The sequence below is a fragment of the Pygocentrus nattereri genome, chromosome 7, assembly GCF_015220715.1.
Source record: "Pygocentrus nattereri isolate fPygNat1 chromosome 7, fPygNat1.pri, whole genome shotgun sequence".
In the NCBI taxonomy this organism is placed as follows: domain Eukaryota; kingdom Metazoa; phylum Chordata; class Actinopteri; order Characiformes; family Serrasalmidae; genus Pygocentrus; species Pygocentrus nattereri.
Genome location: NC_051217.1, coordinates 25,147,155 through 25,171,415, shown reverse-complemented (window position 1 = coordinate 25,171,415; position 24,261 = coordinate 25,147,155). Strand labels below are relative to the sequence as shown.

At 40.3% G+C, this 24,261-nt stretch overlaps 1 protein-coding gene across 6 annotated transcripts in view; it reads right to left on the bottom strand.

The window, feature by feature from the left end:
• The window catches only part of LOC108410553 (latent-transforming growth factor beta-binding protein 4), a 157,428-nt gene that overhangs the window by 28,638 nt on the left and 104,529 nt on the right, over positions 1-24,261 (bottom strand). For 4 of the 6 annotated variants that reach the window (XM_017681689.2, XM_017681691.2, XM_037539951.1 and 1 more), the window contains 10 exons: positions 21,380-21,493; positions 19,536-19,655; positions 17,482-17,601; positions 16,146-16,265; positions 13,731-13,850; positions 13,505-13,624; positions 12,632-12,751; positions 11,568-11,687; positions 5,632-5,748; positions 2,552-2,671 (listed from right to left, as the gene is read on the bottom strand). In XM_017681689.2, the coding sequence (XP_017537178.1) occupies positions 2,552-2,671; positions 5,632-5,748; positions 11,568-11,687; positions 12,632-12,751; positions 13,505-13,624; positions 13,731-13,850; positions 16,146-16,265; positions 17,482-17,601; positions 19,536-19,655; positions 21,380-21,493 (1,191 nt within the window). The remainder of the gene's footprint in view (positions 1-2,551; positions 2,672-5,631; positions 5,749-11,567; positions 11,688-12,631; positions 12,752-13,504; positions 13,625-13,730; positions 13,851-16,145; positions 16,266-17,481; positions 17,602-19,535; positions 19,656-21,379; positions 21,494-24,261) is intronic. The other 2 variants (XM_017681690.2, XM_037539950.1) reach the window with 2 other exon arrangements.

The following is a 24,261-nucleotide window of genomic DNA, read 5'->3' as shown; positions in this document are numbered from 1 at the left end:
GAAATTGGCGTTATTGACCAAAAGACTTTCTGCTCTATCTTAGAAAAGGATGAGAACAGACTGTAATCCCATGTTTCATTTGAACCAAAATAAATTAAGTGTGCTGTACATAAAACAGCACATAGACCCACATATTACTAAATGACTTTAAGTGAAGGGAACTTTTTTGATGATTTCATGTCGCTGCTGTCGGAACAAAACCTTGTATCTCCACTTTTGTCATTTTTCAGTTTTTGACATCATTCAAAAATGCATATAGTCCTATATATTGTGTTTAAATTTCATGATGAATGGACCAAAAGAAATGACCCAAAATTACTTGGAAAGATGTCTGGTTCCATTGACTTACATTAAAAGTAGTGTAGGTTTTTAGCTTCTCCTGTAAATTTACAATTTTTGAGATACAAGGTTTTGATCCAACAACAGCGACATGTTCAAATGGCATTAATGAGTTGGCAGGTTTGAAAACGCCACATTCAAGAGCTGGAACTGACCGGCTGTTGGTTTTAATCAATTCATTTTCATTAATGTTACTCAACAAGTGTGCGTAACTGAGGGAAACTAAGGGAGCTGCTTCACGCTGAGGGTTAAACTAGTTCATCAAACTGAAACGGGTTTGATTGCCTCTGCCACCAGCACGGTCCCCTTGCAGCGAGAAGGGTCTGGGTTCGATTCCCCGGCTAATTATAAGGGTTAACTGCGGTCAGCTCTCTCAGGGTTAATACGAATCAGGTCATTCTGTCCAGCAGATGGACGCTTTAGAAACAGATGTGCTGAAGTTTTCTGACCTCAGGAGGAAGAAACGAACTGCAGCCAAATATCTGATCACAGCATCTGCTGACCCGCACACTGCAGCTGGACAGACAGGAGGACAGAAAGAGGAACAGAGGGAGAGTAGAGCAGAAAACAAGAAAGGAGGTAGAGAAAGAGGGAAGGAGAGAAAAAGAGAGGAGAGAGAGAGGAGAGAAAAAGAAAGGAGAGAGAAAAAGAGAGGAAAGAGAGAGAAAGGAGAGAAAAAAAAAGATTGGAGAGACAAAAAAGAAAGAGAAAAAGAAAGGAAAGAGATGGAGAGAGGAAAGGAAAGGAGAGAGAGGAGAGAAAAAGAAAGGAGAGAGAAAGGAAGGAAGGAGAGAGAGTGGAGAGAAAAAAAATGGAAGGAGAGAGAAAAGGGAGAAAGTAAAAAGAAAAAGAATGAGAAAGAGACAAAGACAGTGACAGTGGGGAGAAAAAGAAATGACAGAGAAAGGAAAGAAGGAAAGAAGGAAGGGACAGTGGAGAAAAGAGAGAAAAGAAAGGAGGGAGAAAAAGTGCATAGAAAAAGAAACGAAAGAAAGTGGACAGAAAGAGCATGGAGAGATAGAGAAAGAAAAAGAAAGCAAAGATAGAGTGTGGGGAGAAAGAGAGAGAAAAAGAAAGGAAAGATAGAGTGTGGAGAGAAAGAGAGAGAGAAAAAAGAAAGATAGAGTGGACAGAAAGAGAGAGACTGGAGAGAAAGATAGAGAGTGAAAGAAAGAAAGGAGAGAGAGTGGAGAGAAAGAATGAAAGAAGAGAGAAAAAGAAGGAGAAAGAGAGAGAAAAAGAAAGGAAAGATAAAGTGGACAGAAAGAGAGTGTGGAGAGAGAAAAAGAAAGGAAAGATAGAGTGGACAGAAAGAGAGAGGGTGTGGACAGAAAGAGAGAAAAAGAAAGGAATGATTGAGTGGAGAGAAAGAGAGAGAGTGTGGACAGAAAGAGAGAGAAAAAAAGAAAGATAGAGTGGACAGAAAGAGAGAGACTGGAGAGAAAGATAGAGAGTGAAAGAAAGAAAGGAGAGAGAGTGGAGGGAAAGAATGAAAGAAGAGAGAAAAAGGAAGGAGAAACAAAAAAGTAAGGAGGGGAGAGCAGACAGAAAAAGGGAAAGAGAGGGAAAAAAGGAAGGAGGATGATAGAGAAAAGGAAAAGAAAGGAGGAGAGAGAGTGGAGAGAAAGGGAAAAAATTAAGAAGGATGAAAGAGGAGAGAAAAAGAAAGGAACGAGAGTGGAGAAAAAGAACCGAGTGAAAGAGAGTAGAGGAGAGAACAAGAAAAGAGAGAGAGAAAAAAGGAAGGAAGGAGAAAATGTCTGGTCTTATGGCTTTAATCTAGTACAGTAGAGCCCTGTAGAACTGGACACTCGATCAGTGGCTTCATTGTCCATTAAATTCAGTGGACGAGTAGCGGCGCTCACAGTGCTGGTGAACCTTTTGACCATGCAAAGTACCCTCTGAGTACGCAATGGTTCTTTGAGTGCTCATGGTTCTATGTAAAGCCACTGTCAGGACCAAAAAGCATCAAACAGCACCAAAAAGATTCTGCTACTGTTACAATGTCAAGCTTGTATATAACAGAAGAACCCTTTCTTGAAGAGGTTCTATAGAGAAGCATTTCACCACGCAAAGAACCATTTTAGCATGCAAAGGGTTCTTTGAGTGTTCATGGGTCTACATAGAATAATTTTCTTTGCTAAGGAACTCCTAAAGAGGCAAGAGTGTACGCTAATGCACGTTTGTTCTGTGGTGTAGGTGTGGTGGATACCTGCGCACTGTCCGTTCTGCAGACTGTATCCGTCTCTGCAGTGCACACACTCATAAGAACCCATGGTGTTCATGCACTGCTGACCAGGACACTGTAGACCGTCCGCACACTCATCAACGTCTGCACCAAAAGAGAACAGGGTTCAAACTCACACACTCTTAAAAAACTTTTGGTTCTACAAGGGTTCTTTAATAAAGGAAATGGTTTTATTTAAAACCATAGTTTCCACATAGAACATCTGTATGCTTAGATGGTTCTTTGCATGATGAAATGGTTCTTCAAAATTATGGAGAATGTGTTGTACAACACCAAGAAGGGTTCTTGTATTGATACAAGCTTGATATTGTAACAATAGCAGAACCCTTTTTACTGATCCATTCATAACACATTCTCCATCAATCTAGAGAACCCTTTCACTATGTAAAAAACCCTTGTGCAAAGGGTTCTTTGACTGTTCATGGTTGTCTATTGATCCATTTTCTTTGCTAAAGAACCCCTGAATAACCATGATTTTTAAGTCTGTATATAGAACCATTTGCATGCCTAAATGATTCTTTGCATGGGGAAATCATTCTTCAGACTGATGGAGAATATGCTGTATACGGTTCCATATAGCATCAAAAAGGGTTCTGCTATTAATACAAGCTTGACATAGTCACAACAGCAGAAACCTTTTTGGTGCTATAAAGAACCAGAAAGGCTCTATATAGAACCATACATAACACATTCTCCATTAATTTGAAGAACTACTTCACCATGCAAGGAACCATTTAAGGTTCTATATAGAACTTATGGTTCTAAATAAGGTGTACAGTCATACAGGCTGTCAAACAGGCCCACAAATTTATTTTAATATGGTTCTACTCTTATTACCCCGTTTCACTCTAAGATGCACTACAGTCCACAGCATGCACTACAACATAGTGTGTGTTCTGAGGTAAAAACATCAAATTAAACTAAAGCGTGATAAGCTGAATGCTGAGAGAGCATCCCCTGCTGTATATCAGAGCGCCCCCTGTTGTTTATCAGAGCGCCCCCTGCTGTTTATCAGAGCCACCCCCTGCTGTTTATCAGAGCACCCCCTGCTATTTATCAGAGCGCCCCCTGCTGTTGATAAGAGCGCCCCCTGCTGTTGATCAGAGTGTCCACTGCTGTTTATTGACATTGAGCTGTTGGCTGTTGGACTCAGGCCATATTATTTATCACATGAGTAGTCACATGCTATTGTAGTGACTGTTTACGTCCTCTCTTCTGCCAACCTGACGTCAGCGTGTGATATCATTTATTCAACTATAGTGCGTCTCCAAACTCAACACCTGAGTGCCTTTATCGCCATATCGGGTGACTTATGTGGACTGTCCTACCAGAGAGGAAAGAACACTAGACCTGCTGTATGCTAATGTTAAGGACACATACCGCTGCTCCCCCCCTCCCCCCTCTGGGTAGGTCAGACCACAACTTGGTGAACCTCAGTCCCTGTTATATGCCACTGGTGAAGAGTCAGCCTGTGACCATGCGGACAGTGAGCAGATGGTCTCAGGAGACTTATGAGGCACTGCAGGATTGCTTTGAGGCTACTGATTGGCTGGCACTCTGTGAGCCACACAGAGAGGACATTGACAGGCTCACAGACTGTATCACAGACTACATTAACTTCTGTGTGGGCTACACCATCCCAAACAGGACTATTAAATGTTACCCAAACAACAAGCCGTGGGTAACAAAGGACATCAACGCTCTCCTCAACAAGAAGAAAGCCTTCAGAACTGGAGACAGAGTGGAGGTGAGAACGATTCAGAGGGAACTGAAGACAGCTATCAAGGAGGCGAAGAACAAATATAGGAGGAAGCTGGAGTGGAAACATGAGGGAGGTTTGGAATGGAATGAGGACCAACACCAGCTTCAGGTCCAGCAAAAACAGAGGAGTAGAGGACAGCGTGGATGGGGCCAACAAGCTAAATCTGTTCTTGAACAGATTTGACACTGCAGGCTCTGACCTCCCCATCCTGACTCCTCTGCTGCCGGTCGTCAGCAGCCCACTCGACTCCCCCTCCCTCCCCCTCCTGATAGCCTGCCCCCCTCCTGTGACAGCCCATCTCACACCTCCATCCCTCTCCCACCCGTGACCAGGTTAGAAGACAACTGAAGAGACTCCACACAAACAAGGCTGCAGGCCCTGATGGGGTTCCTCCAGGGTGCTTAAAGCCTGTGCCTCCCAGCTTTGTGGAGTAAGCTCACAGTAAGTGTGATAAGCTCACAGTGATGCAAGTAGATGCCCCCCTCATGTCCTGGATTGTTGACTACCTGACTGGCAGACCACAGTATGTACGCCTGCAGCACTGTGTGTCGGACAGAGTGGTCAGCAACATTGGAGTTCCACAAGGAACTGAGATCAAAGCAGTAATACGACTCCTGGTGTCTAGTTCAAGCAAATAGGTCATTTAAAAAAAGCTACCTAAAACAAATTTTTTTTGTTGCTTAAAATTATTTTTGAATTGTTCCAAGTATTCAGTGTCTATTTTGCTGTTGCTGTCTTGGCATATTTTGGTAAACAATGGCCAGTTGGGGTCAGGGGGGAAATGTTAATTATAAATGAAAGGAACACCCCTGGGCTAAACTGGTAAACCTTTGACAAAGATAATGTAACACACAAAAAGCAAAATAAAGAGAATGAATAATAATAAAAATAAACAGTAGTCATACTCAGTTTAGACTGATATCACAAATTTTACATCGATATTAGCTGCTATTGTGATAGCCGTTATTCTTCCTGGGGTCCAGTAGACAATCATACCTAACAAAAATAGTGCGGTAACAATTAACAATACAAGTCATACTAACACAAGAGTAAAAAATGAAGAAAAACAAAAAAAGAAGAGGAAAAAAACATAAAGTAGACAATAAATCATTGGATTAATCAATGAAATAAATTGTACAATTTATTTAATTAAATTGTAATTGTAAAATAATTAAATTGCAAATCGTTCATATGGACCAACCCCTCAATGTAACTGATGTAACAGTGATTCCCTTGTTTATCAACAGTATACAGTCATTTAATTATTTAAAGCTGTTCTCACCTGCGCAGGTGTTCCCCTGCAGCCTGAATCCTGGTCGACACGTGCACCTGTAGCTGCCGGGAGTGTTTTCACAGCGGCCATTAACGCAGCGAGGAGTCTGACTGCACTCGTCCACGTCTGAAAACCCAGACACACCATGCGATGAGGGGAGTCAGTATTCAGCACAACATCAGCAAAGAACATCAGAAGAGAAAGATCCGTGTTGAAACACAGGGTAGAGAAACGTTACAGGGTTTTCTCACAGGAGGCTGCAAACTTTCAAGGAGTAACACATTACTGTAGGGTGCTGTTCATAAGGCAACAGGATACCTGCATAAGCTTGTAATAACAACTGACATAACCCTACATAACTGTTTATAAATGCTTGTTCCAATATTTGCTATTAAGGTTACACTGGTCAATTTTGATCAAAGTCTTTGTAACAGATGTTGCCTGTTGTAATAAGCATTTATAAACAGTTATGTAGAGTTATGTCAGTTGTCATGACAACCATATGTAGGTGTCATTTATCCTTATGAACAGCACCCTATAGTACAGTGTTACCTTTCAAGGTTTGTTTGCCGTGAGATTGACAGACTGACCAAACGTTCTGGTGTGAGAAGAATTTATTTATTTGCATTCTAGCCTGAAACTGAGGCCTGAGGTTAGATGACCTTCAGCATCGAGACAAACTACAGAACTCTGAGAGACAGACGCGCCACAGACAAGGTTGGTTTTTCATTATAAACACTGCTGTCGGAGTGTTGCTGTTTTCCCATTAGCCATGAGACTGTCCTGCATTCACTAGTCCCACTTCATATTAAGTATCTCTAATAACTGTGTAGTTACACATGAATATCATATGCAACAACACTACCGATGATACAGAAGTACAGCTTGTGTAATTACACAAGTGTAATTTTTACACAGGAACTTTCCTGTAGTTTAGTGTTAAAGTTACACTTTAACACTAAGGGGGGAGGGGACAGCTCCTGTGTAGCTGTTATGTAGGTACTGTGTAATAATGGGGTGGTAATATAGACACTGCTTTGGGTTTAATGTGACACATTAATTAATTAATTGATTTCATAAGAGTTACATGTTAATGTAAGGGGGCGTCTGCTGTTCTGACACATTACAGACTGGTTTAAAGCTGAAACTGGTTACAGTGTCACAGCAGTGGGAACATAAATGCTTGATAAAGGTTATGAAAACTTGCAGATACAGTGTAAATAATGCCCTATTGTAAGTTATTACACACTTCCTTTTACTGCTGGAGAAAAAAAGTCTGAAAAAAAAATTGCTGTTCCAGCCTGATTACAAGTGGAACTACACTTATGTTATTACCCTTGTGTAATTACATTAGAGAGAATAGGCTGTTAGAACTATTAAGATACACTTGTGTAATTACATGAGGTGTATGTCTATAACCTGTAACAGTGACTAAATCATTAGAAGTTCCGTTGTTGTTGTATATGTTGTTTACAGGTAACTACACAGTTAATAGAGACACAACATAAAGTGGGACCGATTTACTCTTGTCCAGTCTCTCGTTCAGCCACTCTCTCTTTTTCTCTTCCTTGCTTCCTCCGACAGCATCTTCTCCACAGCCTCAGCTATGATGTCCATGCTGGGAATACCGAGCTGCCCCCTAGTGTGTGTGTGTGTGTGTGTGTGATTCATTGCACAGATGGGTTAAATGTGGAGGTAAAATTTGACCATTGTGGGACTAATAATGTTATTCAGTTCTGGCAAGAGGTTCTCATGCTGCTCTTCCAAAGTTACATACAACCCCAATTCCAATGAAGTTGGGACGTTGAGTAAATCATAAATAAAAACAGAATACGATGATTTGCAAATCCTTTTCAACCTTTATTCAATTGAATACACAACAAAGACAAGATATTTAATGTCCAAACAGATAAACTTTATTGTTTTTTGCAAATATTCACTCATTTTGAATTTGATGCCTGCAACACGTTCCAGAGAAGTTGGGACAGGGGCGTGTTTACCACTGTGTTACATCACCTTTCCTTTTAACAACACTCAATAAGCGTTTGGGAACTGAGGACACTAATTGTTGAAGCTTTGTAAGTGGAATTCTTTCCCATTCTTGCTTGATGTACAACTTCAGTTGCTCAACAGTCCGGGGTCTCTGTTGCCGTATTTTGTGCTTCATAATGCGCCACACATTTTCAATGGGAGACACGCTGTTGTAACACATGCAACCATCAGAGATGCTGGCTTTTGAACTTTGCGCTGATATCAATCCGGACAGTCTCTTTCCTCTTTGGCCCGGAGGACACGACGTCCATAATTTCCAAAAACAATTTGAAATGTGGACTCGTCAGACGACAGGACACTTTTCCACTTTGCGTCAGTCTATCTCAGATGAGCTCGGGCCCAGAGAAGCCGGCGGTGTAGTGCCGCCTGAGGGGTCGAAGGTCACGGGCGGGCGTTCAATGTTGGTTTTCTGCCTTGCCGCTTACTTGCAGAGATTTCTCCAGATCCTCTGAATCTTTTGATGATATTATGGACTGTAGATGATGAAATCCCTAAATTCCTTGCAATTGCACGTTGAGAAATGTTGTTCTTAAACTGTTGGACTATTTGCTCACGCAGTTGTTCACAAAGTGGTGAACCTCGCCTCATCCATGCTTGTGACCAACTAAGCCTTTCAGGGATGCTCACTTTATACCCAATCTTGACACTCACCTGTTTCCAATTAACCTGTTCACCTGTGGAATGTTCCAAACAGGTGTTTTTTGAGCATTCCTCAACTTTCCCAGCCTTTTGTTGCCCCGTCCCAACTTCTTTGGAACGTGTTGCAGGCATCAAATTCAAAATGAGTGAATATTTGCAATAAACAATAAAGTTTATCTGTTTGAACATTAAATATCTTGTCTTTGTAGTGTATTCAAATGAATTTAGGTTGAAAAGGATTTGCAAATCATCGTATTCTGTTTTTATTTATGTTTTACACAACGTCGCAACTTCATTGGAATTGGGGTTGTACCACTATAGGAGGCGTTCTGGCAACAACAGGGACGCCAGTCTCACTGTTATAAGTGTAGCATCAGCATGATTTTGAAGCTGTTATTTTATGGCAAAATTATTTCTTAATGTTGCTTTCAATCATAGAAAATAAAAAAGTTTGATTTTCTGCTCTGGGAACAATCTAACTTTGTTCTTGCATTGGTTTGGTAATATTTTCTAGAGGTATAGAGTAAAATAAATCATGTTTTTATAAGTAAAACTGTCTTAAATCTATTCAGTATATCTAATATTCCTCATTTTAAGATTGTTGTAACTTATTTCTGGACATTTTTTGTTGAGTAATTATCTCACTATATAGGCAGATAATTTTGTTAAGTTTGTTGCTGGAAACCAGTTATTTATCAATATATTAAGATTATTTAACTTGATAAAATTGCTTTGAAAAAAGTAAAAAAAACATCTAGTAATAAGTTTCAGAATCTTATAATGTTAATACAACCATCTCAAAAGAAGAAAAATTAGACAAGGCTCTGTTTAAGATGATTTTCCTTGGTAGGCTGTAATTGTTTGCAGTGTAAATCTTACTATGAAGTCAGCTGATACACTATCGCTGCTGCAGCTTTTCCTGTTATTTGAACCTATTAGTCCATTTGTATCAATAATTAGCTGTTTTATTTTAAGAATCTTTTGATAATTAAGCAATAGAACCTGAGAGGGAGCGTGTTATCGTGGTTGCCGTAGATCATCACAGCCGTGATGTTATTGGTGATAACACACACCTCGAGTGCTCTACTGCTTTAATACAGCAGTTAAATAAATACAGTAAGAAATGAATAAACTGGCCGTGAACGCAGCGTTTAATATGTTTTAATGTTCAGTTCCTCCAAATTATAGTTCCTTAACGAGCAGCTTGTTGCTACGTCAGAGTAACGAGCTCCACCCACTCGCTGCACAGCTGGCAGTTCATTCTCCAGCTCCTTACACTAAATTCCCAAACTGTCGTCACTGAGTAGCTTTTCAGTCGGCAGCTGTGACAGAAGAACAGCTAAACAACCTGGAATCAGCCAGAAATTAACCCAATAACATTCACCAAACGTGTGGTCTGATCTTCAGAATCTGACCAAATCAGACTGAGCCATAAAACTGACCCAATATCAGGTTCAGCTCAGTTTGGTCAGTTTTTCCAGATCAGTATTAATGTTGTTTTGTTCCAGCCAGTCTGTAAAGCTTCTTACAGCCTGTTTAGTTTGGCGAATGGTATTGGGTTCATTTCAGGTTGTTTAGCTGTTCTTCTGTCACAGCTGCCGACTGAAAAGCTGCTCAGTGGTGATGACAGTTTGGGAATTTAGTGTCGTCACGTCTTCAGAGTCTGACCAAATCGGCTGTCGGTCAAATGTGACCTTAACAGTGTCTGTTTTCTGTTTGTGGCAAAGTAAGAAGTAAAAACATTCAGATGGCTTGAACATGTCCTACAGCTGTCAAAGTCATTGCTTAGCGACAGCGTGATGATATGGTGAAATAACAGCACAGTTAGAACTCTTTTTAACCAATCAGCTTGCATGACCAGAACTAACTGTTGTATAAAAGAAGATATAATATGATATTGTAATAATTATAATAAGCTGTGTTTTTGTTCATTTTGATGTAACTGTTGTTCAGAAGGCATGGAAGACTCTAAAAAACAGAAAACATTCAGCTGTGCTTCTACAGAACGGTCTGAAGCCAGACAACATATTTAGATGGATATAAACACGGAGCACACATTAAAAGAAAACATGTAAAAAAAAAAATTACAAGACACATATGATTTATTTATATATTCACTTAGAACATCTTAGAGCCACAGACAGCACGTTTTCTGACATTTAAATCCCCTGACTTGAAATCAATCTAAGACTCATGATACTACCATGTCAAGTCTAATGTGAATAATCCCAATCCAGATAAATCCAGTGGCAGCATTACAGAAACATCTTACCTCAGAAATCTGATGTTTTTAGTCTCCATGATGACTTCAGTACGGACTGAATTCAAGACAGTATCTATTCCAGAATAACAGCTCCTACCTTCATAGTCTCATCATTAACTCCAGATTAGAAAAGAGCATCACACATCAAACATCCTAACTAGACTAAACCTCCCAAAACCTGTCCTAACTTTAGGATGAACCCCAACAGGGTCCTAACTTCTGTTTAAGGTCCGTTTCTCTGGTTTTTAGGCGGCTAAGTCTGGCAGCGTAGTTCACTACCAGCATAATGAGCTCCATTTATTTCTACTGTAAAACGCTGCTTTCACTGGGAGATGTTGTTCTTTTCTAACTCTGCATTTTAAAAATCTCAGACGCTGCCGACTCAAACTCCACTGCCCCTCTGATCACCTTCCTGTGTTAATGTTGATGATGAAATATTACAGTGATGGTGGTGAATAATCAGGAGGCGGAGCTGAACGTGTGGCTGTTTTTTTTAGGTAAAGAGAGTAAGAGAAATGTTTGAGAAATGGAGACTGAAACTGTGGAGTGGCAATGCTCTGATAAACAGCTGGGGGCGCTTTGATTCACAGCAGGGGGCGCTCTCACAGCATTCACTACTTACAGTTTATCACTCTTCAGTTTAGTTTAGTTCATTATTTGAATTACGTGTTCACATTTCAGCTGTGTGTGTATGGTCAGTTGGTAGGAAACCACATGACCAATCAAGTAGGTTAAGATTTCCTAACTGGAGATGTGATGCTGTAAGATAAGATAAACATCCTAAATTAAGAACAGATTTGCTTCAGTAATATGAACTTGCGAAAAATCTTATCTTGACCTAAAAGATCTTAAGACAAAAAGATAGACAGTTTCTGTAATACAACCTCTGATCCTCAAGACATGTGACTTGACCAGGATTAAAGGGCTCTAAAGGTGACTTTTGCCACCAGTAGAAGGACAGAAGTGGGTAGTAACTCAATCACATTGTCACCTTTGCACTGGCCATTCACGATTTCAAAGCCCGGCTTGCAGGACATGCAGTTGAAAGAGCCGACTGAGTTCACACACTCCTGGCCCGGACACTGAAGCTCGTTCTCACACTCGTCCACATCTAAACACAGGAGAGAAAAGGGTCTCAGCATTGTTTTCTTTACAAAACACACTTTAAAGCCACAGCTTGGTAAAAATCAGACTTACACAAATTGCCCTACATGTAGTCAATCAGCCGAGAGAAGTTTGCTTTGTTTATAAATGAAGACTAGACAAGTCTAGTTTTGCCGACCCACCAGGCTCCTCTGGAAATTTTGGTAAATGATGATAAAACTGAGGGAGGCACAGGTGTCGGTGCATGACTCCCCTTCAAACCCCATGCTTGTAGGTTCAGTATTCCTATTACAAAACCTGTAGCAGTGAGTGAATTTTTTACAGTCAGGTGAATTTAAGTCCTGCACTTTATAGGATTGAGCTATGAGAATCTATGTGTTGTTCACGTGATCGGCTGCTTTGCAGCTCTTTAGAATGACTTCATTCATTTGAACTGGTTTACGTTATATATTGTTAATGTAAACGATTTACTGATTGTTCTACTTTGTTTAGGCTGTTCATTAATTTGCTGGATTTCTCTTTGTGTGCTTTGTCCCGCTCCCGTCTGGTGAGGGCTGATTTACCGCACACCACTGATGATTAGTCCTGCACTGCAATACATTGTGGCGAGACCTCTACTGTGTAGCATGAAGAGCCTGTCCACTTCTATTGGATGAAAGTGTTTGGCAGGCAAACTTAGCCTGCATTATTGAAGCTTACTGAGGTGCAGCTGCGTTCCTCGTGTATATGCATCTCAATAAAGCTGTCAGTCAGTCATCAAATGAAAATGTCTCTTCTAAGTTGGACCATCTAAAACACATCAAATAGCTAAAAACAGTGGTAGCTGTCTTGAGCTTTGACCATACTTTTGGCTACTTTCATTCGGTAACTACGTTAGTCTTGTATCTGAGGCCTTGGCATGAGACACGACAGTGCTGTGATGCCACAGATATGACGTCATGTGACGTTTACCTGCGCAGGTGTTCCCCTCCGGTCTGAATCCAGGTCGGCAGATGCACCTGTAGCTGCCCGGTGTGTTCTCACAGCGGCCGTTAGAGCAGAGAGAGGGGCTCTGAACGCACTCGTCCACATCTAACACCATAAACAACAGCCCATCACCAACACCAGCAAATGTTCTACGTGCCTTAGTTATAAAGGGCAACAGAACCAAAAAGTGTTCTTCCATCGTTTGCAAGCTTGTAGCAGAATATTTTTTGGTTATAGATAGAACCTTTTTAAAATAGATTCTACATAGAACCATGTGCAACACATTATCTATCAACCTTCTATAAAGAGCTCACGGTTCTGAGGCCATGTTCAGGCTGCCAGTCCAAATCCAATTTTTGGCGTATCCAGATTTGATTCAGATTCACTTTTGAACTGGATCCAAACCACATTTGTAGGTGGTTTGAAATGCGACTCCAATCGGATTTTCACAGATGTATCTCAGATTGGATGCTCTGGACGCTCAGATCGGATTTCAAAGTGTCTCCTACGACAAACAACAATGTTGAATCCAGAGTGATGGAGCTCTTCTTGAATCCCAGAACTTCAAAGATTCATGATCTTGAAGAGAATTCTGAAGACTTTGGAGGGCGAGATGATGCTCCTCCATCTCTCCTGCATCTGCGTCAGAAATCCTCACTACAAGTTATTACTGACGCCTATGCCAACCCATGCAGACAGACTGGTGATGTCTGGACACATGAATCTGTTCTGATTTGAGTCTGTTCTACAGTTTCTCATTAGGCTGAATGAATAACTGACTCTAAATGTAGGTATTGTGATATAAACTAAGTCTGTTCTACAGTTTCTCCCTGTATATTTTGCGAGGGCTCTTTTTACCTGTGCACTGTCCATTCCAAAAGGTGTATCCAGATCTGCAGGACGCACATCTGTATGAACCAGGTATATTTACACACTCCTGACCAGGACACAGCTGAGGGTCCTCACACTCATTCACATCTGAGATGCACACATACACAAGAATTGGCACAAACAGACACATAAAGGAGCACAGCAGAGAATCAGAAGGTAGTCATGACTGTCTGAGACTGATGGTGATTTTTACCTGTACAGGTGTTGCCCTGAAGTCTGTAGCCAGTTCTGCACACACACCTGTAGCTGCCCAGAATATTTTCACAGCGGCCGTTAGTGCAGGGAGCAGGGACCTGATGACACTCATCAACATCTGAGAGAGAAATCAATGCAGCAACACAGATCAGAACTAGAACCTTTTTTGGTGCTATATAGACAGTGGTGGACAAAGTACACAGACCATGTACTTGAGTTAAAGTAGAGACACCCAAGGTAAAATATTACTCCAGTAAAAGTAGAAGTTCCAGTCTTTTAATAGAACGTCATTAATTAGTGACGCTGACGTCTATTAAAATGATCATAAGCACAAAACACTGAAGGCAAACAGTTTCCATCAGGAAGAACCGAGTGGTTCTGAAATCACTTTTACAAGCAAACAAAGTTTCAGTTTAAGATTTATTTACAACTTAGTTCCAAATGTAAGTTTAATATAAACTGGCTTTAAACTCACAAATGAGTTTCCTTTACTATGTTGATCTGTAGGTCTCTGTTCTTAAACATAAACCAGCCCAAACTAATTTACTATAAAATGAAATGTTGTTTGTATAAATTCAGAAAAAAGCCGCGTCAGTCACGACTGCATATGTGGACATATTTCTATATTGTGCTCTATTTACACAAAGTTAGGTTAGTTCATCATTTATGTTGAACAGACTCCCAAAATGTTACGCTGCTCTGACGTTGAACCGTGTGCAGCACTGGGTCGGTATGACCAACAGGTCAAAACCAGCTCTAAACAAAGTGACCGCTGTGCCCTGATTGGTGCTCTTGCTTTGTGCTTCTTTCGTTTTGACATGTTAAGTTTTTATACACACAGAAACCAAAAGGAACGACAGATTTCTCAAAATGTAGTGAAGGAAAAAGTCAGATATTAGACTTTGAAATGTAGTGGAGTGAAAGTAAAAAGTCGCCCAGAATGGAGAAACTTCAGTACAGATACACGAAAAACTACTTAAGTACAGAAATCAATTACATTTACTCAGTAACTGTCCACCACTGTATATAGAACCATATACAACACGTTCTGCATCAGAACCAGGTCACATGCAGAGAACTGCTTAAGTTTGCAAATGGTTCATTGAGTATTAATGTTTCTACAAAGAACCATTTTCTTTGCCAAAAAACCCTTGAAGACATCAATCATGTCAATTTCAGTAGATGTTTGCCTAAAATATATATAAAATATAGGAATATTCATCAACATCAGACAGACGATTGGATTATGTTGATATTTCAGACTGATGTGATGATGTGTTTACTGAACTCAGAAAAGCAGAGTGTTTAGGTTACTGCACTAAAATATCTGCATTTTATTAATCTTTCTCCATAGTGCTGGTCTGGTTGGGATTCATCCCAGTTTATAGCTTATATGCAGACATGCATATTTCACCTGTTGGTAATAACTAAGCAGAGGACAAATAAAACGATGTACCATTTTCACGGTCTTGTGCACAAGATACCATCAGTTACACACACAGTTAGAGTCTCGTGCAAAAGTTTGGGCAGCCCGGTCAAATTCCGAGTGTAAATAAGTTGCACATCTACTCTACACAGAACACACTTCTGCACACTTTAATACACAATTATTGCTTATTTCCTGAATTTGACATACTGGATGCATAAAAACATAAAATGTGGCCTGTGCACAAGTTATAATAATAATAAAAATAAAAAGTTAAACTTATATAGCGCCTTTCACAAACCCAAGGACGCTTTACATAGTGTCAAAAAAGAAAAGAAAAAATCTAGAAGGCTAAAGAGAAGAAAAAAGGAAGGTTTTGAGCAGAGATCTGAAGGAAGACAGAGAAGAGCAGTTACAAACAGTGGAAGGTAGAGAATTCCAGAGTTTGGTGGCAGCAGCGTTGAAAGATCTGCCACCCATAGTAGAAAGTCTAATTGAGGGAGCTGTGAGGAGTCCAACATTAGAAGATCAGAGAGCACGAGAGGGACAGTATAAAGAAATGAGATCAGAAAGGAATGTCGGCGCCAGACAATGTGGAGCCTTGAAGGCAAGAAGAAGGATTTTGTACTTAATCCTAGAACTAATAGGAAGCCAATGCAACTGTTGAAGAACAGGAGAAATATGAGCTGAGCGCTTGGTGGAGGTCAGAACCCTGGCTGCTGAGTTTTGGATGTCGCTGCTGTGGGAACAAAACCTTGTATCTCCATTTTTGTTGTTTTTCAGTTTTTGAAAATACCTGTAATTTGAAAATACCTGTTGTCCTTTACATTGTGTGTGAATTTCATTATGAATAGACCAAAAGAAACGGCCCAAAATGACTTGGAAAGACGTCTGGTTCCATTGACTTACATTAAAAATAAAGTCTGTTTTTTCCTTCTCCTGTAAAGTTACTATTTTGGAGATACAAGAACGTCCTGAATTTATTACCTGCGCATCTTCCGCTGACGACTGCAAAGCCAGGCCTGCAGGAAACACACCTGTACGAGCCCTGAGTGTTCACGCACTCCTGACCAGGACACTGCAGAGGGTCCTCACATTCATTCACATCTGAAACACACACACACACAAACACACACACACACACACACATGCACTGAATGAGCCACTGAGGTACACAGTGTTGGAACCGTTAGTGGTGGGAATCTCTGGACACCTCGAACATAAAACCATTCACAACATGTGATTATTCGTTTTTTAACTCCTACACACTTAAAAACAGGGTTCTTCAAGGGTTCTTTAGGAAAGAAAATAGTTCTATATAGTATCATGAGCTCTCAAAGAACTCTTAAAGGGTTCTTTGCATCATGAAAAGGTTCTTCAGATTGATGGAGGACTATATAGCACCTTATTGAAGATGGTTCTATAGAGCCTCAAAAAAGGGTCCTGTTACTGTTTTGATGTCAAGATTGTAACAACAGCAGAACCATTTTTTGGTGCTACACATTCTTAAATGGTGGTTCTTCAAGGGTTCTTTAGTAAAGAAAATGGTTCTATATAGTACCATGAACACGCAAAGAACCATTTCCATGATTAAACGGTTCTTCAGATTGATGGAGAATGCGTTGTATATGGTTCAATGTAGCACATTTAAAAAAAATGTTTCTATATAGCACCAAAAAAGGGAACCCTTTCCATGATTAAAGAATGAGAATGTGTTGTATATGGTTCTATGTAGTACCTTTTTGAAACCGGTTCTGCTATTGTCACATGTGACATTGTAACAATAGAACAATACTTTTTGGTGCGATGTAGAACCTTCTCCATCATTCTCAATCAATCTGAAGAATCTGTTCACGATGCAAAGAACCCTGTAACAATGGTTCTTGAATGTTCATGGTTCTATGTAGAACCATTTTCTTTACTAAAGAACCCTCGAAGAACTGTGTACATCATAATTTTTGAAAACACTTTACTGTTCATAAGGCTGCATAAGGCCTTCATGACAACTGACTTAAACATACATAAACATTCATAAAGGCTTATTACACTTGGTTATAAAGGCTGCTTTTGTCAATGCTGATGTCTTTGACGCAACACCTGTGTCAAATGGCATCATTTCTTTCTGATATCGGGTCGTTGTGACACTTTTTTGGGCGAAATGTTGCAGCACGCCATGACAACTGACCTTGCAGCTCAGTGTGTGTTGGTGACATCATGCTGATGCAATTCAGCTTAAATCTCACCCATCTTACAGACTTCTGTCACAAAGTCTACATTCTTTCACCTCAGAAAGGATCAGTATCAGGTCACAGCTGTATCTCACCTGTGCAGGTGTTGCCCTGCGTCCTGTATCCCAGACGACACACACACCTGTAGCTGCCGGCTGTGTTCTCACAGCGGCCGTTGGAGCAGAGCGAGGGACTCTGCCGACACTCATCAATATCTGAGAGAGAACACAAGCAAACATGCTGACATGTAAAAGATGATTTATTTAATTAGAATTATAATTAGAAATGATGCTGTAACTTAAAAGCAAAAATGGGGCAGTTGTGGGCTAGAGGTCAGGGAACCGGCCCTGTGACCGGGGGATCAAACCGGCGACCTTCCAGTTGGAATGTTTGAACATTTATAAACATTTATGTAGGGTTATGTCAGCTGTGATGACATACAGGCTTATGTAAATGTCATAAAGCCTTATGAAGCTGTAGAATCTTTTTTTTATTGCTATAGGATGCCTGTAAGGTACTTAAATCTCTGAAATAAATGAAATAATGTTTGTCTCTTATTTAAGAGAAGTATGTGGTTATATTAATATATATATAGGTCATTACTGACCCTACCAGACCAAACTGAAAACATCTCTGATTTATCTAATTTCAACAAACTTTTTTGATGCTACACACTCTTAAATGGTGGTTCTCCAAGGGTTCTTTAATAAAGAAAACTGTGCCCATAAACACTCAAAGAACCCTTTGCCTGGTTAAAGGGTTCTTTGCATCGTGAAAGCGTTCTTCAGATTGATGGAGAATGCGTTGTATATGGTTCCATATAGCACCTTTTTAAAATAGTTCTATATAGCACCAAAAAGGTTCTGCTATTGTTATGATGTCAAGGTTGTAACAACAGCGGAACCCTTTTCGGTGCTATACATACTTAAAAAGATGTTCTTCAAGGCTTCTTTAGTAAAGAAAATGGTTCTATATAGTTCCAAGAACACTCAAGGAACCCTTTGCATGGTTAAAGAGTTCTTTTCATCGTGAAAGTGTTCTTCATAATAATGGACAATGCATTGTATATGGTTCAATATAGCACCTTTTTGAAAATGGTTCTATATAGCACAAAAAACCCTTTTGGTGCTATACATACTTAAAAAGACCCTTGATGGAGAACGTATCTACGTTTTACAGAGTGGGTCTTTCTGAATGATCTTCTAGCAAGTGATGTTCACTAAACTGCTGAAATCCCAGATGTTGATGTTTTGTGTATCTTTTGCATTAGTAGTTGATCAGAACATGCTGCTCTGAGTTAAAGAGACGTAGAGTTTTACTGAAGCTCCAAGTAAAAGAAGCAGAGAGTTTTACCGAAGCTCTGAGTTAAAGAGACGGAGAGTTTTACCAAAGCTCCAAGTTAAAGAGACGTAGAGTTTTACTGAAGCTCTGAGTTAGAGACGTAGAGTTTTACTGAACCTCCAAGTTAAAGAGACGTAGAGTTTCACCGAAGCTCGGAGTTAAAGAGGCGTAGAGTTTTACTAAAGCTCGGAGTTAAAGAGATGGAGAGTTTTACTGAAGCTCCAAGTTAAAGAGATGGAGAGTTTTACTGATGCTCAGAGTTAAAGAGGCATAGAGTTTTACTGAAGCTCAGAGTTAAAGAGACATAGAGTTTTACTGAAGCTCAGAGTTAAAGAGTGGAGTTTTCAGATGTTCATTTAAAGTGAGCTCTGAGCTCGACTGTTTAAAAAAAGCTGAACTGAGCTCCACAGTTTAGAAGCAGAAGAACTGAAAGAGCCTCTCCACGTTTCTGTGTTTTACTGAAGCTGTTTGAAGGTCAGAATCTGCAGATCTGAGATCATAAACAGACACACATTCAGGAGCTTTAATGTCATTTAGAGCTTTAAAGACCAGCAGCAGAGCTTTAAACTCTATCTAACAGATCCAGTCGGTCAGTACAGTGTAATGGGGTGATATGAGCTCTCTGTGTCAGTGCTGTGAGGATCCGTGCTGCTGCGCTCTGTACGGGTTCTAGGAATGACTGTTTTCTCCAGTAGGAAGACCATTACAGTGATCAACTCTGATGAACAAATGCTATTTCTGGGTTTGAATAAAGGCTGAATGAATAAAAGATTGACTGAATGAGCGAACCAGAGTGGTGCATTATTACCTGAGCACTGTCCGTTGAGCAATCCAAAGCCGGGTCTGCAGGGGACACACTTATATGAGCCCTGAGAGTTCACACACTCCTGACCAGGGCAGCGGAGTGGGTCATCACACTCATCAACATCTGAAAAACACAGGCCAACTCTGTCACAGCAGGAGTGAGAAATATTACACAAATAAATGATCAGTCAGATGTTTGGGGACACCTGACGTTTCAGAATGTTTTTAATATAAATGGTCATGTCATTTAATATAAATGTTCAGTTGGTTTTTAATGACTTATGATATTCAATCAATCAACCTTTATTTAAGCTTTATTTAAACATTGAGGGTGACTCTCATTTACAGTGTTGCTGGGGGTGTTCCACAGGACTCAGGTTTAGGTCCATTGCTCTTCACTACTTACATGCTGCCACTTGGGCAAATAATACGTCTTCTACACCTGCTACACCACCACCTGCTCTATCTGACTGTATCCATGGCATAACGTCATAGATGAGTTTGAAGTTTTTAAAACTGAATGCCAACAAATGTCTGCAATGTCCCCATGTCTGCAAACTCAGAGTTATCTTTGACCCTATACTCTCTTTCGACATCCACATCAATTCTATTGTTAAGACAGCATCTTCCCATCTTTACGATATTTCTCTCCTCCGACCGTTTCTCAGCCAAGCCGATGTAGAAAAGCTTGTGCATTCATTAGTGATGTCACGATTGGATGCCTGCAATGTTCTCTTTTCTGGCCTCCCTGTTAAAACACTCACTAATTTACAGTCAAAATGCCACTGCTGGGATCGTCACCTTTTCAAAGAAGAATGACCACAAAACACCTGTCCTCCATAGTCTTCACTGGCTGCCCATTACATTCCGTATTCAGTACAAAGTTCTCCTTATAACATATAAAGTTCTGCACAGTCTGCCTCCTCAATACTTGACAGAGCTTCTTCATCTATATGTCCCATCCCGTACTTTGAACTTGCAAAATCTAGGCCTCCTTCATGTTCCTAGATTTAAACTGGCTTCTATTGATGGTCGATTATTTAGTGTAATAGCTTCCATGTTATGGAATACTCTCCCATAGTCTATTCGGGATGCAACCTCTCCGTCTTCATTCAAATCTTTGTTAAAGACTTGTTTTCACTGGGCTATCGTTGTTCTGTTTATACTTGACTCATAACCTTTAGTGTCCTTTTGTTTAATGTGTTGTCATTTAATGTGCTGATGTTCTTTGATTGTAAAGCATCCTTGAGCAGGGAAAGGCGCTATATAAATAAAAGTGATGATGATGATGATGATGATGATGCAGGAAAAAGGGAGAATGTGTAAGACCCCCTCAAATAGTAAAAACAATAAAACCAACTCCAATCAGGAGTCAAGTATAAAAAAAGAAACATTAATAAGAGAATAGATAAAAAAACTGTAGAAAATATTAAACACCTAAAATGTTAAAGTAAATAAAATCAAAAGAAGACATAAAAGGAGGACAAGATCAAAAAAGGAAAGTAAAATTAATCAAAATGACTAAAATAATAACAAAATCAGAATTGAAACAAGAATAAGAATACGAATAAATAAGCAAATAAATAAACAGGGAAAAATGTAATAAAATGAGTAAACATATGCATATATATTCATAAATATAAAACACAATAAAACAATGAAAATAATGTAATAATAGTAAAAATCATGCAGAACAGTTGCAGGCAGAGTGGAGGTGGTAAGAAGCTCATTGGTGCTCTGGAACTAAAGCCAGATTTTCTCAGTTTGGTAAAAAGAATTAAAGCCACATCAGGTTTATTTATTTATAACAATGTCACAGGTGTGAATAACTGAGTGCTGTATTATTACCTGTGCAGGTGTTGTCCTGTAGCCGGTATCCTGTCCTGCACACGCACCTGAAGCTGCCCGGTGTGTTCTCACAGTGGCCGTTGGTGCAAGGGTTCTGACGGCACTCGTCGATATCTGAGAAATCGATCAAACGGTGATACACAAGATTGACATGCGGTTTGTGGTGCACAGCAAGGTCCAGTCCCATTTCACCCCTCACCCCTACCACTCAGCCCTGCCCCTCTGTTTTCATGTCCAGTGGTAGGATGTCCCGATTCTTGTTGAGATAGAGGGGTGAGGTGAAGTGTTTGGGCTACATGACCCTCCAAATGGAGAGGTATGAGAAAAGAATAAAAACCATCAAGTTGAAGCACAACAGACCAAAGAAACCCACAAATTTGAGAGTTTTCTCTTTAATAAATTATGATAACCACTGTTTTATCTTAGTTTAATGTCATTTCAGTGTATTTTGGTCCTTTTCTTCATACTATCGCTAGTAGCTAAATTTACTGTTACACATTCATATCACTGAAGAATTAGGAGTGGGTGATAATAATAATTGCCCCCTCTTTGAAGGCGTATGATCCCTGAATGTAACTAAAGCCCAGCATTTAGGAGCTGAACTTTACCATCCTCTGCTGTCACTGTAGACGAGCAGAGTCGCCTACAGAGCAGTACTAGTAGATGTTAATAAGTGAGGCTCCCATTTCAGAGGGAAGATTTCAAACATCTCCCCTTGTTCAAGGTCAAGGTGACACTCGAAATCAAAGGGTAGGGGTACAAATAAAAAAATGAACTGGGCCTTCTTCTGAAAAATCACTAAGGCTTTTTAACCTGACAACGCTTCGATTTTCTTCTTCAATTTTTCAGAATTTAACTGTCATCCTATTTTTGCCTGTAGTGGCACACCCAAAATAAAAGGGGATGCTGTTCCCACATATTTTGGGCTATAGTCATTATCTTTGTCTCATTTGAAAGGAAACACTGATCTCTAAACTGATATCTGACTCTTGCCATGTTGTCAGACCACATTGTTCTGGATTATGGTGTCTGTGGAGGCAGAGAGGCTCTGAAGATGAGGACATACAGATTGAGATACAGACTGAGCCAGTTCGAGCAAATGGTCACGCTCTGATCACCCCTTACTAGCAGGCTTAGCTCAGGGGTTGCCACCAAAATGTTAAGAAGAGCCGTTTTGTCCTTTCAACAAAAATGAAATCATCTTGGGAGGCACAGCAAATGTCTCAGTGTGTGCTGATGTGAGAGTCCAGGCAAACAAATATAAACAAAAACTCAGAATTACTTTGCTCTGCTTTAATCTTTAGCTAAGCTATAGCCACTTTTCTCGCATCTCAGGCAGGATACATTTCAGCGAGTTTCTTGAAAAATGTCTTGAAGACTGTCCTGCTGCACCATTTAAGGTTGAACGGGACAATTCTAATGAGAATCTGGAGAATGAGAAGCGACGTCAGCTTCACGACTTGTTGTAGATTAAACGTATCAGGAAAACAGCAGGAGTGATTACACCTGCAAATCCGTCCATCTCCAAATTATCAATGCTCATCTTAAATCTCTCTATTTGCTGTTTCGTTGTCTGTGTTGCTATGGTGGCCAGCAGTTTGTGCATCAGTCTTCAGAAATCTAGTACTGCTGTGGAACCACAGCAGCTCTGCAGCAGTGGAGAGATTATTCTGGCTTAATTCTCACCCCAAACAGAGCCACAGTCACTGATTAGGATTTTAAGGCAAAAGTGTTACTGGTTTTTAAAAGACTCTGAATGTCTGTCTGTAAATATCTGGCTGAAATGTTTAAATTGGACGAGTTTTATTTCAACAGTTCACAATACTTTGCACTAAATTGTTTGGTTTGTACTCAGTCATTTTTGTTGAATTTTGTATTTTTTAATTTTAGAATGATTGACTTTGTCTTTACTTAGCCTAATTTTTTGTTGGATATCATGCCTTTGGATATTACAGGTTTGTGTCACGCATTCAGCTCGACGAGCGGACTCCAACTCCCAGAACACCCTGGGAGATCATGTGACTCTGGACTCCGGCACGCGCACCTATCAGCGCTCACTCTCCCCAGACTTTTAAGGAATGTCACCTGTACCTCATTAGAGCTGAGCATTTAAGCTCGGCTCTGACAAACAGTCAGTGCGAGGTATTGTTTTTCCTAGAAACTTACTGAGCGGATTCCTTCTTGTTATTTGATTGTCTTACTGTGATTTCGACCATTTAGAATCATGTTTTTCGACTACGTCTGTTGCCTATCCCTTTTGGTACCTCTGCTGGTTTTGTCGATTTGTTATTTGGACTCTTGGACTGCTCTTTGACTATCCCCTTGTGTTTTGCTCCTCTTGTATCTTTGGCTGTTAGTCCACCAAATAAATAGTGGAATCTTACATCTGCGAGCGTCTGGACTTCTGTCACTTCGTAACAGAATATCTCGCCATTATGCAGACGGCGGATACAGAGACCTTCCAGAAGGCTTTAACAGAACAAGGACAGCTCCTAGGAAGGCATCAGCAGGTGTTGGCTGGAGTCACACACTCCCTGGATTCCTTAGCACAACAACAGGCGGAACAGCAAGCTCAGTTGGCGCAGCTGGTTAACAGTGTGAAGGAGATGGCCAACCAATTTCAGGGGATGAACTTGGCCAATCAGACGGACGCATCTGCTCTTCCACCCGCGTCTACGGAGGCTGCAGCCACTTTTTTCCCGGTTAGTAAACCAGATAAATATGGGGGAGCCCCCGATAAATGTAGGGGCTTTTTGCTTCAGTGCTCAGTGTTTTTTGATAATTCACCTCCCAGTTCGGATCAGGCAAAAATTTCTTTTGTGATCTCTAGACTGACAGAGAAAGCGCTGGAATGGGCTACCGCTAGTTGGAATAGTTTACAT